The sequence below is a fragment of the Orycteropus afer genome, unplaced genomic scaffold, assembly GCF_000298275.1.
Source record: "Orycteropus afer afer isolate SDZICR_OR568_19922 unplaced genomic scaffold, OryAfe1.0 scaffold00366, whole genome shotgun sequence".
Taxonomy (NCBI): Eukaryota; Metazoa; Chordata; class Mammalia; order Tubulidentata; family Orycteropodidae; genus Orycteropus; species Orycteropus afer.
The window spans coordinates 1,848,725-1,862,046 of NW_006921953.1; the positions used below are offsets into that span (position 1 = coordinate 1,848,725).

General features: G+C 57.5%; 2 protein-coding genes across 2 annotated transcripts in view; one reads left to right on the top strand and one right to left on the bottom strand.

Annotated features, from left to right (window-relative positions):
- Nucleotides 1-1,276: 1,276 nt before the first annotated feature.
- On the top strand, nucleotides 1,277-2,318 carry PRR7 (proline rich 7, synaptic). The gene is made up of 2 exons (XM_007952959.2): nucleotides 1,277-1,706; nucleotides 1,921-2,318. The coding sequence occupies exons 1-2, from the start codon at nucleotides 1,277-1,279 to the stop codon at nucleotides 2,316-2,318; spliced, it is 828 nt and encodes a 275-aa protein (XP_007951150.1).
- A 1,277-nt stretch (nucleotides 2,319-3,595) lies between these two features.
- The window catches only part of DBN1 (drebrin 1), a 13,497-nt gene continuing 3,770 nt past the window's right edge, over nucleotides 3,596-13,322 (bottom strand). Inside the window, exons 2-15 of the mRNA XM_042782547.1 lie at nucleotides 12,129-12,184; nucleotides 11,419-11,531; nucleotides 11,208-11,282; nucleotides 10,947-11,093; nucleotides 10,721-10,798; nucleotides 10,329-10,480; nucleotides 10,183-10,246; nucleotides 6,947-7,006; nucleotides 6,740-6,863; nucleotides 5,836-5,973; nucleotides 5,321-5,491; nucleotides 4,215-4,912; nucleotides 3,822-3,924; nucleotides 3,596-3,666 (exon numbers count right to left, since the gene is read on the bottom strand). Coding sequence (XP_042638481.1) covers nucleotides 3,596-3,666; nucleotides 3,822-3,924; nucleotides 4,215-4,912; nucleotides 5,321-5,491; nucleotides 5,836-5,973; nucleotides 6,740-6,863; nucleotides 6,947-7,006; nucleotides 10,183-10,246; nucleotides 10,329-10,480; nucleotides 10,721-10,798; nucleotides 10,947-11,093; nucleotides 11,208-11,282; nucleotides 11,419-11,531; nucleotides 12,129-12,184 — 2,050 coding nt within the window. The remainder of the gene's footprint in view (nucleotides 3,667-3,821; nucleotides 3,925-4,214; nucleotides 4,913-5,320; nucleotides 5,492-5,835; nucleotides 5,974-6,739; nucleotides 6,864-6,946; nucleotides 7,007-10,182; nucleotides 10,247-10,328; nucleotides 10,481-10,720; nucleotides 10,799-10,946; nucleotides 11,094-11,207; nucleotides 11,283-11,418; nucleotides 11,532-12,128; nucleotides 12,185-13,322) is intronic.

A 13,322-nucleotide genomic window follows, 5' to 3' on the forward strand; every position in this document is an offset into this window, starting at 1 on the left:
AAACCCACCTCCTCACCTGTAAAACAAGACTAATTCCACTGATCCCAAAGGTTCATTTCTGTTCTGTGGGGGTGGTGAACAGTGTCCTGCCACCGTTCACTCCCCAGAGTCCAGGGCTTCCCCCGCCCCCCATACCCCTGAGAATGCACCATTCTCCCTCAACCCTGGCTGTGGAGAGGAGGAAGTGGAACTAGAGCTGTCCATCTGGAGCGGTTCAGGACCAGGTGGATCTGGAAAACAAACTTCTGAGTCCTACCTACTTTCCCTCCCTTCTGCAGAGGGAAGGGAATTGCAGAAGGGGCCTAGAACTGGCGGGGCAGCACGGTGGGAGAAGCGGAGTTGGAGCTGCAATCCTGCAGGCGGAGGCGCCTAGAGAAAAGAGGGACGCTAGGAACGAAAGAAAAGAGGTTCGCTAGGCAAACAAAGGCAGGGTCCATGGCACGCTGCCGGACTCCCAAGCCCCCTGAGAGAGCGGCGAAGACCAAGAGACTGTGGTATGGGACAAGGATGTACCATTCCTTGGGCAGCCAGGACTGGGGTACAAGGCCCACAGCGCTGGAGGCTACCATTAACTGTAGCCGAGCACAGGGCTGTAGCCGAGCACAAGGTGGGCTGCTGGTGGGGCTATTGGAGGTCAGCCACCCTTTTCCCACCCAGATTCTTTTTTAGCGCCTTAGGGGTGGGCCCACAGGCCTCTGAAACTTTCCAAGCTGGGGTGCCTTGTTCACCGGAGACGCGAGTGGCTAATCTCCCTTGCGCGCCCCCTGCTGGGCGATTCAGTGTTTCCCGCGCCCTCCCCTTCCCCCCCACACACACCCTGGCCTAGCGGCGGTAGCGGCCCTGTCTCAGATCCGGGGAAACCCTACCCGGGAAGCCTTTAAGAATGATGTCAGCCTCCTTGATGACGTCACCGGTCCCCCGGGGAGTGCGGGGGTTCCCGCAAGAAGGCTTCCCCGAGACTGTTCAGAGCGCGGGTGCGGGCAGGAAAGTCATTGGGGGCTGTGGCGCGCCTTCACCGCGCCCTGTGTCTGCCCACAGGTCACGCGCGGCCCTGGGTGAGGCAGCCCGCGCGCCCGCCGGCGCCATGGGAAGAAGCGGACGCCACTGCTGCCCCCTGCCGGCGCGCGCACGACTTGAGCCCAGCCGCGGGCAGCCCCCGGCCACGGGACCCAAAGTGACGCTGGCGGCACCTGGGAGCGTGGCGCGGGCCCGGGGCCACGCAGAGGAGAGCAGTGTCCAGTGAAGCAGCCGAGGACCCGCTGCCTGCGCCGCCGCCATGGTTATGTCCCAGGGCACCTACACGTTCCTCACGTGCTTCGCCGGCTTCTGGCTCATTTGGGGCCTCATCGTTCTGCTCTGCTGCTTCTGCAGCTTTCTGCGCCGACGCCTCAAACGGCGCCAGGAGGAGCGACTGCGCGAGCAGAACCTGAGAGCTCTTGAGCTGGAGCCCCTCGAGCTTGAGGGCAGCCTAGCCGGGAGCCCCCCGGGCCTGGCACCACCACCACCACCACCACCACCACCACCACCACATCGGGGCCGCCTGGAAGCGCCGGCGCACGCGCACCCGCATGTGCACGTGCACCCGCTGCTGCACCACGGGCCTGCGCAGTCGCATGCCCACGCGCATCCACATCACCACGCGCTTCCGCACCCGCCGCCGCCGCATCTCTCAGTGCCGCCGCGGCCCTGGAGCTATCCCCGCCAGGGTAAGTACGGTCTCCGCCAGAGGGCGCCCGGGGCCACCAAGTTGGGCGGGCCCTGGCAGGGTGCGGGCTGTCTACAAATACGCGGGGCTTTTGCCAGGGGAGGGAGCGGGTTCCCTCGAGGTGGCCCTGGGTCTGGGGTTGGCAGCTGGCCAAAGTCTCTGCGTGAGGCTGGGGACCAGTAGCCTCATTCCTCGGGCTGCTTCCCATTCTGCAGCGGAATCGGACATGTCTAAGCCACCGTGCTACGAAGAGGCGGTGCTGATGGCAGAGCCGCCACCGCCCTACAGCGAGGTGCTCACGGACACGCGCGGCCTCTACCGAAAGATCGTTACGCCCTTTCTGAGCCGCCGCGACAGCGCGGAGAAACAGGAGCAGCCGCCACCCAGCTACAAGCCACTCTTTCTGGACCGGGGATACACGTCGGCGCTGCACCTGCCCAGCGCCCCGCGCCCCGCACCGCCTTGCCCTTCGCTCTGCCTGCAGGCGGACCGCGGCCGCCGGGTCTTCCCCAGCTGGACCGACTCAGAGCTCAGTAGCCGCGAGCCCCTGGAGCACGGAGCTTGGCGTCTGCCGGTCTCCATCCCCTTGTTCGGGAGGACTACAGCCGTATAGAGGGGCGCCCGGCGTCCCGGCCCCACCCGCGGACTCCTGGCCCAAATGCGGGGCTTTTTAAATTCTTCCCTTGGACTGGGGGAGAGGGGGGGGAGGGATTTCTTACCCTGTTTGTTACATTTTGAGGATAATAAAGGTGTGTGATCTGCTTTGGTACAAGCGGAGGGAGTGGCCACTACTTGCACCCAAGGTTCAACCAGAGAGCTGGTGTCCATGCACGCCAGGGCCATGAGGAACAAAGGAATGTTAACTCGCAGTCTGCCTACAAGCTGGCTTGATGGTGCGGAACTAAAACTGAGGGGGGCTTTCTGGAACTATACTGGTTCCCGGGTGTCCCAGACCATGCAGTGAGATCTAGGTAAACTGTCTGTCCCTTCGTCTATGGCCTTAGAAATAGGAATTGGGAGTGGGAGGCCGGGCGGCCGGGCTGCCCACCCTAGATCAGCCCCTGGAGGCCCGGAGCAGCAGGCCCAAAGGGATCTGGATTTCTTTATTAACAGACATGAGCACGACCTGTTACAGAAGTTTGTGCTTTCCAAAAAACAGTTACTGAAAGTGAAAAAGGAACCCAAGCAGAGGGAGGCGTTAAGAAAGCCCCCCCAAACCTAGCCCCCCCAATAGCCCTAACCTGAATGGATCCGAGGATCTCCAGCCTGGGACCTGCCCAGCAGGAGGGGGCAGGAGAGGGCAGGGAAGCCAAGGGGCCCCAGGTGGGCCTGCTACTTCCTTTGGGCCAGGCAGGGAGGTATTAAGAGAAGGGCAGGGAGGGGGGGTCCCAGGGAACCAGAGCCCACGAGCCATTTATTGCCATGTTTTAAAATTCGTGCAAAATATCTGAAGCCCTGGACAGAGAATACAAAGTGATATTTTTCCAAGAAACATAAAACTAGGAAAAAAGGTGAGGGAACATTTTCCACCAGAGCTCCCCCACACCAGGCCCCAAGCAGGGGGAGACCTCCACCCCGGCCAGCTGAGCAGGGAGGACTAAGAGCTACAATCTGGACCGGATAGGGAGAGAGTGGAATCTGCAACAGCGTCTTAACTACCAACGGGAAGAAAATCAGTCAACTGTACAAGTCTCCTATTCACTTTAAAAAAAAGAGAAAAGCTGTCAAAGTTTGGCCCTGTGGGTGGGGAAGCGGCCGAGTCCGGGCCAGGGCCGGAATCCGGAGTGGGTGCCAGGCGGAGCTGCTGCGAGTGCAGGCACGGCGGGCCGTCTGGCCAGAAGCCTGGAAGTTGGCGGCCTTGGCGAGGGCAGCCTCAGAGCAGACACACCGCTAATCTCCACCCTCGAAGCTCTCCTCCTCTTCTGGTACTGGATCTGCATCCCAGCAGGTGATATCGATTTCTAAAGGGTGTCAGGAGATGGGAGGGGCATTAAGGAGATGGCGCAGCAGATCCTTCTCTGTGTCCCACACCCGAGAGAGAGGCGAGGCGTGCTGGGCCTGGTTAAATCCAGCACCTTCGCCCAGATTCCCCTCTCATCCTCCATCTCAAGACTACCTGGAGGCTTGTTGTAGAACACAGGAGGCGGAGCCTTCGCACACGGGTCTTCTGATTGGGCAAACTCCTCCTCCTGTGATTGGCTGAAGTACCCTTCACTGGCCTGCAAGGGGAAAGTACCAGGTCGCCGGGCCCCACCCTGCAGGACTAGGGCTGACCTACCAGCCCTGAGCCCGTTTCCTCAGCAACCAGCGATTCCATCAGCGGTTGCCTAGGAAACACAGATGCCTGCCTTGGGAACAAAAGCAGAGCTGGCCAGGGAGGGGGACTGGAAAGAAGCTTCACCCCAACAATGTGGGTTACAGAGAAGTAAGGTGCTGCTGCAAACCTGAGGAATGCAGTTCTACCGGAGCCCTGACCATCCCCCTGCCCCCAGGCTGCCTCTGCCCCCACCTGGGTCCCCTCCTTCTGAGTGGTCTCGCCATTGGTCAACACGTGGGGCTCTGGCTCTGACTCTGGTTCTTGATCTAGATCTTCTGGAGTAGAGGGCAGAGTTGGGGCCTGGGGTGGACCCAGGGACTCCCCTTCTACTTCCTCCTCTGGGTCGCAGAAGGTGGCTGGGGGCTCAGGCAACTCATCAAAATTGAGAAGGTTGGCACAGCCTTCCCCCGCTGGTGGCAGAGGCTCCTGAGCCCCCTGGTCCAGCAGGGCCATCTCCTCCACAGTGACCTCAGCACCTGAGGGTGGTGTGGGGGCCCCGGACTTGGCCTCTGGCTCCCAGGCCTGGGCTGCAGAGGCCCCTTCCCTGTTGCCAGGCCATAGGTCAATGAGGCTGGCAGCAGCGGGAGCGGAGGTGTTGGCAACAGTGGTGTCAACAGCGGCAGTGTTGGTTTCAATGGTGTCAGCTGTGACAGCTATGGAGGGGTCAGCTGCAGTGGTGCTGGCTGGAGCAGGCTCCAGAGGGGCGGCTAGAACAGCCTGGTCTGGAGATTCTATGAACATCAAGTCCTCCGCAGGGCTGCCCTCCCCCTGGGGAGGCTCCCTTGCCAGAAGGGGCTCCTCTATGGCGCTGGCCCAGGCCTGAGGGGCTGCTGCTTGGGCTTCCTTGCTGGTCTCTTCACTCTCCAACTGGGGGCTGGGCTCCTGGGTCTCTGTGACAGCATAGATAAGGAGAGAGCTATGATCCACTCCCTTGGGGAAGGAATGGAGACCTTATCATACCCTCCCCTCTCCCTGAGAAAGGAGCTGAGGACTCTCAAATACAACTCCACTCAACTGTCAACGGGGGTCAGAGGGCAAGCATGCTGCACCAGCTGCACCAGGCTGTCTTTAACCCACTCAACACCCCAACCTGATCCCCCTTCACAGCTGAGGCCCTTTGGCTCAAAGGGGGGCAGATTTGACTGCAGTGCCAGGGCTCCTCCCATACTACAGCAATCTCCAGGACAGTTCAGTCTTGGTGATAGGTGGCCCAGATCCCTGGGGAGTTGTTACCATGGGAACCTGGAGTTCCCAGCCCAGGGGATGAAGTGAAGACCCTGACTGGGAGGGTGTCTCACCTTCGGCTGGTGGTAGCGGCGGTGGCAGTGGTGGAGGCTGAGATGATGTGACCTCATCCAGGGCCCGCTCAATCTGCTCAGTGATAGGGGTGGAGGCTGTGCTGGAGTCGGATGGGCTCCGGGTGGGGATGGGGGTGGGAGCCATCCTCCGGTGGCTGTCCAGGTGGCTGCCTGCAGAATAAAGCCCCAGACTGGTCAGTGAGGGCCAAGGAGCTAGATGGGACCAAGACTGTTCACCTTGGGGCCTGGCCAGCATTTCCTCTCTGGAGTCTGGGTGAAGACTGTGAGCTCCCCAGACCCCCCAGGGGCCAGACCACAGCTCTAGACCCTGTAAGCCAGGTCCCTGGGGGCCAGCGCCCCTGCAGGGCCAGGGAAAACAGGCAGGCAGTACCTGCTCTAGGAACAAACTCCAGAGATCAGCGGTCAGCCTGGGGCGGGGGTGTGAGGGCAGGGGGCGCTGCTGGGAAGCGGGGCCCTCCTTACCCCCCCCGCCAAGGCCTGGGGCTGCTACCTACATGGGAGGGAGGAAGAGAGGTTTGGGGTGCGGTGACAGGTGATATAGGGAAAGGGAGTCCGTGGAGGGGAGGAGGAGGAAGAGGAGGAGGAGGAAGGCCCACTGTCCGATGCCTTTATGAAAGGGCAGTACGGACGACCTGCTGAGAGAGACAGACAGAGAAAGAGACAGAGGACAAGAGAGGGTCAGTGTCCCCCACCCTTGCAGATGCCTCACCCGCCCCCAGTGCTGGCCCTGGATGTCCAAGCTGCCCGCAACCAGGAATACATTCAGCAAGCTGGGCCACAGCCTCAAGCATCAGCCAACTCCCACCAGCACCAGCCACACAGCAAGAAGCCTGCCACACACAGCTAGGCTCTGAGCAGCTGATGAGCTGGGGACAGCCTGCCACCCCCCACCTGACCAAACACCAGCAGAGGGCTCACACAGCAGCAGGTGTCAACACAATGGGACCAACAGACAGGGTGGAGGATGCTGGAGCGGAAGGCAGAAGCTGTGTAGGGAGAAGCTGAACAGGGAGCCCCGGTGCAGGCCCAGGCTGCTCTGATTCAGGTCAGGGTCAGAGTATGCCTCACATGCACCCACCAGCCCTATAGGCCAGACCGAGTTCAACCCCAGCAGGGCCACTCCCTGCTGGCTTTTATGTGGCTAGTGAGGTCCCCCAGCCCACGTCAGAGCTGCCCACCTGGCACCACCCACTGAACAGCCAAGGCCCAACATCGACTTCCCCAAGCCTATCTCAGGGCCCTGCAACCTGGGAAATGGTAGATGGAAGAACATTTGATGGGCCTCTTTGGCCTTCTCCAGGGGGTCCTTGGGCAAAGTTTCCCTTCCAAGAAATAGTCCCAAAGAGGCTCAGGGCCCAAACCTGAGAAGTAAGGGGCAGGGCAGGGGGCTGGGACTACCTGGCCGGTGGTTGAAGGGTGAGGGCACATCGCAGCTGCCCGCAGAGGCTGATGCGACTCGTTCCTGCTGCTTAAAGAACTCTCGAGGGTTGTCAGGCCGCTGGGCAATGATGGCTGCTGCCTCCTGTGGGCAGAGGCCAGGGTCAGGGCCTGGCTGGGCTGAGACAACCCTGCCCACCTCACCTGTTCTGTCCTCTCAGTTTTTACCTCCACCTCTGATTCAGACTTCTTCATCTGGGTCTCTTCTTCCTCATCCCGCTGGTCACCCTGGAAACCAAAGGGACAGTGTCCTGGGCACCCCACATCCACCAACGCCTTCTTAAAGCTCCCATGTTTCTTCCACAGAAGGAAGAGGCTCTGTGGTGGTACTTCTTGTCCTCCTACCACCAGTTACCCAGCCCCTCTCCACTCTCACTGGCCAGGCTCTGGACACTCACTCAGCATCTCCTTTCCCTTACCCGATTCATAGCCACCCAGGCCCCCAAGATCCTCCAGCTCTCCTTCCTCATGTCTACCTTTTCTCAAACCTCCCACCCCAGTGCCTGCCTGCCACTCTCTCACCAGCACTGCCTAGACCTGGGCATCTGAGCAGGGGCTCCCTCACCAGCCTCTCCCTCCCTATCTAATCTCTATAGGCCCAGAAAACAGAAAAAGAAAAAAAAAAACACTAAACCCACTGCCATCGAGTTCATTCCAACTCATAGCGACCCCCATTGAGTTTCTGAGGTGATAAATCTTCACAGAAGTAGATTGCCCGGTCTTGCTTCCGTGGAGTGGCTGGTGGGTTTGAACCACCAACCTTCTGGTTAACAGTCAGATGCCTTAGTCACTGTGCTACCAGAGCTCCTTATAGGCCCAGAAGGACCTCTGAAAACATAAATCAGACCATAATTTTTCCTAGCTTAAAACCCCTCTGGAGCTTCTTGTAAGTCACAGCAAGCACTGCTGAAGATTCCCACAGATGGTGCTTGTTTGGCCAGTGTGGTGTTTTTAAAAAACACTAATTAGTTGCCACCACTTCAAAATCAGGAAGTTTCATACTGAAATCTGGATCTGAATCTATCCTGAAATGCCAGGAGCTCTGGCAACACTGACCCACATTCTCCCCAAACAGCCATGGGCCAGAGCCTTGCTGCAGCTGCCTTTCATCCGGGTGTGTGCTGTCCAACTTGCTGCAGTCTCCACCACTCCCTGCTGTACTATACTTGCCTAGTCACTCATTATGTCCTGAGACTACAATCTCCCAAGTGATCAGGACCTCTTGCTGATCTGGCCCCATCCCCTCTCCAAACCCCATGCGCCACCAGCCCCGTATCCCCTCCATGATGTGTAGATATAAAGTCCTCAGCCATGAAGCAGTTAGTTCCTGGAACATGCATAGTTTCCCACCTCCGTGCCTTGGCATGGGAGATAAGTCTCCCCACCCTCAAATGCTGACCCCACCCCCAGGTCTGACTCCTCCTGCTTTCAGTCCCAGCTTGGGCACTGCCTCCTTGGGGAAAAAGGTCTCTGAGTCAGGCCATTCTCTTCTCAAGGTCGCCATGGGTGTTCCTGGCGTACACTACAAATTACGCTGTATTATAATTTCCTGTTTCTGGGGTCATCTCCCTTACGTCCCTGCGAACGACACGACATGGACTCAGGTCTGTGTGTGAAAGGCCAGCCCAAGATCGAGGTGGTTCATGTTTGCTCAGTTGAACTCACTACACTGCTCATGTGGCAAACTGGGCAGAAGGGATTGATGGGAGGAGAGAACAAGCTCTAGGAAAGGTAGTGAAGGAGCAAGGCTTCTTTGCTTTTGAACACAGAACCTAAACACTGGCCAAGGTGCATAAAGGGAATGGCCCTTCAAAGGATTGCTGCCCCTCACAAGGGTTGTCACTCCATAACTCTATGTGTCCTTCAAAATGAAGTCGAAATGCCTCCCCTGACTCTGCTCTCCCTTCCAATCGACTCTTCCCTGCTCATTAGCCCACTGGGCTCCAGCCAGGCCAGGCTCCTCACCCTCCCATAAATGAGCAGTTAAGCCTTTGCCAGTGACATCTTGCTAGGCTTCTCTGCCTGATTCAAAAATAAGAACCATAGGCAGCTTATCACAAAGGCTTTAACTACTAACAGTGCGAGTAACACTGAAACAACAAATTACTGAAACAACAAATTAAGAGCTGTGCATAGGAGAGATCAATATGCTAACCATGAAGGCCAAAGGCACTGCTGGGCCTGAGCATCTTCAGATACATGGGAGCTCGCTGGCAGTCCAGGAAAAAAAGGAACCAAAATAAGGCATAAAATCTTGGTAAAAGGAGAGAGAAAGCAGAACAGCTCCTCAAGTTAAAAGAAACTATTTCATGGTACTAATTTCCAAAGTTTCTCATACAGAATCTTCCTTAGGAGGCTTGAAGTTGCAAGGCCACCACACTGACTGTTGGCATATCCACTGTCACATGAAGGAGCACCTAAGACTGTAAAATAATGATGTGAACACCATAAGGCTTTGTCAGAAATGCTGATAACTGGTGAAAATAAGTTCAGGGGACTCACTATATTATTCTCTGTGTGTTTGTGTGCACATACCATCTTCAGCCAAATTTTCCATAAAAATAAGCTTTTTCAAAAAGACCTTGCCCATCTTGTTCTGTTTCCAGCACTCAGCACATGGAAGGTGGCAAGTATGTGTTAACTGAATGACTGAGGCATGAGCAACTAGACGTCAGCTGCACCCACCCGGCAGTTGATGTGATCAGAGCACTTATTAATGCCAGTGCCTGAAGGGCTGTCTTCTCCTGGATGTGACCCTGGAGCTTGTACAAGTCACCCAAGGCCCAACATCTGCCAACCATAATCCCAATCCAGGCCTCCCTCCCTGAATGGCACCATGCAAGAACCTGAATGACTCTAGCTATTTCTGAAATACAAAATTCAGTCCAAAGTACATAAATGTAACCCCACTGTAATTTCCAAAACGCCAGTTCTCAGGTGCTATGGGCCATTCCCAGTGTCTGGCAATTTAGCAGCACCCCTGGAACATGGAGACACACTTATACAGACACTCAAAAAACAGGTACAGCTCATTCATTCACAAGGCTCTGTATCACTCTTATGTGGGGACTAGGCCTTGAGCCCCTCAGTGCAGAAACAAAGTCTAATTTACCCCAAGCCCTGCAGGCCCCACTGAGGAGGGGCCAGGGGTGCCCTGGCAGGGAGTACATTTTTTCTTCCAATCTAGAGTATAAGCTTCTCCAAGGAGGTCTCTATCCATAGCCAGAAACCAGCGTCATAATCAGGTGCCAGGCCTGACCCTCCAAGGGGCCCCCTAGGGCCGTGCAGAGGTCCTTAGAGCACCCAGTATTGTTCCCAAAGCCCCAATCTCCTCATGAGGCCCAGGCACAGGGAGCAGTGTCACTGCCTGACCAGAAGCCTGAGAGCCCCGGCTTAGAACTTACAAAGATCGACTGCTCCTTCAAACGCCTCTTGGCCTCCTCTGCTTCTAGATTCTGCTGTTTCCTCCTGGAACAAGAAGCCAGCAGGTACACTCAGGGTGGGCACGAGAGGCACTAGGGCCAGGCTGCCAGGGCGGACAGGGCCGCACCTATGCTCCTCGATCTGCTGCTCTCGCTCCCGGTAGCGCCTCTCGCGCTCCTCCTGCTCCATCCGCTCCTGCTCCATCCGCTCCTGCTCAAACCTAAGCCTCTCATCCAGGGCCTTCTTCCTCTCCTCCTCCTTCCTTAGTTCCTCTTCCTTCTGTAAGCCCCACACCAAAGAAGTGCAGGCCTTGAGCTGGCGGGCCTGGGGACCTGGTCCTCCATCCACCAAGCCCAGGGCTAGGGAATTGGGAATAGTAGGAATGGGTCAAAAGAGCTCTCTCTTTCGAGATGGGAAAGCATGTGGTCTGGGGCACAGTCCCTTGGGAGAGTAGCCCAAGTGACCCCAGGGGGTCAGGGAAGGGCAGCTCAGCCTAAAGGCCAGGGTCGGGGTCCACACCTTGGCCTGCTCCCAAAACTGCTCACGGTTAATCCGCTTCATTTCCACGGCTGCATCCGTCTTCTGATAGGTAGTACCCTGTAGGGTCAAATTATGGGGCATAAGGGTGGAGAGCAGGCTGGGTACTCTGGGAACCCCATGAACAAGGGTACTATGAGTGGCAAGGGAGGGCCAGACACAGGGCCCAGGGTAGGGACAGCCAGCACAGGCCCACGCCCACACTGACCACAGGCTCAGCGTTTTCATCCTCCCGTAGCCGCAGGCGGTGCAGCACAGGGCTGGAGAGCCGAGCCAGCCCATTGGAGAGCCGCTGCCCAATGGCACCCGCGTCTATGTCTTCCACACTGCTGGCATTCACAATTACGTCGACGCCCTTTAGCAAAAAGGGAGTGTTCAGGGAGCACTGTGGCCCCGTCACCACTCCCAGTGTACAGACCCCTCCCTGGGTGGTTGTCCCTGTCCCCACGGGGCCTGGCCCCATGCACACCTGGAAGAACTCAGCCACCTTAGCCACGTGGCTGGCACAAGCACACTTGCGAGCATCAGGCACGTCTTCACCAACCTGCAAGATACCCATCAAAGAGGGAGTCGAAGAGCGGGCAGCAGGCCACCCTCCCTGGGACCAGTGGGAGAAGGGAAAGGTGAAGGGTAGCTGATCTGGGGCCCTCTGTGCCCTCTCCCAGCCCACAGCTACATACCCAGTTGATAAGCACGTATTTTGGCAGAGCAGCCTGGGAGTCCTTGACGCTGCAGAAGCCGTACATCACCTTCTGATTCTCAAAGTGGCCGGAGAGCTCCTGCAAGCCCCCTTCTGAGGGAGTCAGGAAGGCGTCAGCACTTCCCTCTCCCAAACCCTTACCACCCCCATGAAGGCTCTGGATCCCACAGGACAGAATGCTCCCAGGCTCTGCTTTTCAAAATGTAGAGCTCCCAAAGTTTTATGTTAGTGTGAGGAGGGCTGGAAGCCAGCTGCTAGCTTTGTCTTTGAGCCCCCAGGAGCCAGATTTAGGGTAGGACAAAGAAGTGGTTGCTAGCTCTAGCCATCTTCACACATCATCCCTTCTCACACATCAGTGTGAAGTGGTACCCAACCCTAACAGTGTGAAACAAAGCCCTGTGGGCTCTGAAGATAGTGGGCTGATCCAGGCCCATCCCTGCTAGGTCCCTTCCTCCTAGCTGAGTGACTTTGGGCAAGTCACTTTCCCCTCCAGTCTCTGCCTCAGTTAACTGGAAAACAAGGCTCCCTCCCTCCCCACCCTCTGGGGATGACCAGAGGAGAGACAACCGCCAGATAAGTGTGGGGATGTTGGATGCAAGCAACAAGGTGGCCCAGGGCCAGGCGGGTGGGAAAGAAAACAACCGGAGGAGGGGGTGGAGAGGAAGGGGAAGGAATGGCTGGAATTCTTACCTCCTGATGCTGCAAGCTTGAGGTCATCCGAGCCGTCCTCATATGTGTACAGAGCCCTGGGGAGAGGGAGCGGCGGCGGCTGGAAGAACTTTTAGGGCCTGGGAGCCAATTTTGGGTGGAGATGGCTCTGGGAAGGGTTAGGGGGAGGGATATGGAGGAGCCAGGACAGGAGGGGGTTCCAGACCAGCTGGGAAGTGTCATCATGACAACAGGGCCGGGCACTATTTCTGGCTGGAGCCCAACTGTGAGCCCCATGGAGGGAGGCCTGGGTCGGGTGCGGAGTAGTGGGTAGGGGCAGAAATCACTGCCATCAGCTGCTGGGGCTCAGTGCCTTCGATCCAGAGTGTCCCAGCCCTGGCCCAGGCTGCCTGCCACGGAGCAGAGCGCGTATGTGATGGAGCTTCCAAGGCGACGGTTCCTTGGTTACCTTGGTTACTGTTCCCTGGCTACCGTGCTCCTCAGACTCTATTGGCCAGCACCAGGAGCCTACCTGGTGCGTGCCTTGGTATTCATTCGCTGCCCCTCCCCCCTGAAGGGAGGGAGGGGGAGGAGAGAGAACCTGGTGCTCTAATGGCTCTGGGCATCCCCCGGTAACCATAGCAACTTGGCAATTGGCACACTATAGGCCCACCCTAGCGCATTCTCCTCCAACACAAAGGACCCTGGGGACCAGCCCTCAGCCTCAATCTCCTCCTCTCAGAAATGGGGATGAGATCACCGCTGTCACTCTTGCCCAGACTTTGGCCCCAAGGTGGCTGCACTCTCCCAGCCTTCCAAACCTAAGGTTGCCTGCCTCCACCTTAGTGGAAGCCCTGGACTCTTGGGACTGCCTGCCTTTTCACCCCAGCTTCACCAGAAAGCTGACCCAGCATTTGCCTCCATCCTCCTCCTCCTCCCAAGCCTTTTATGCCCTAGCTTGTTCTCCCCAGGTGGCCATGGCAGAGCAACCATTCCATGGAAAGGAATGCAGAGACGCCTCCCATCTGCTCACAGTGGGAGTAAAGGCCTGGGTCGAGGAAGAAGGAAAGCTTGGACCCTTCCCCACATTCTCATTTCCCTACTGCTTAGGCAGGAGGTGGGGGTGAAGAGGAGAGGCAGAAGCTCCAAAGAGAAGGAAAAGAAGAGGGGAGAGGCAGAGGGACAAACAGAAGAAAAGGAAGAAGACAGAAGACAAGAAAAATGAGAGACATGAAG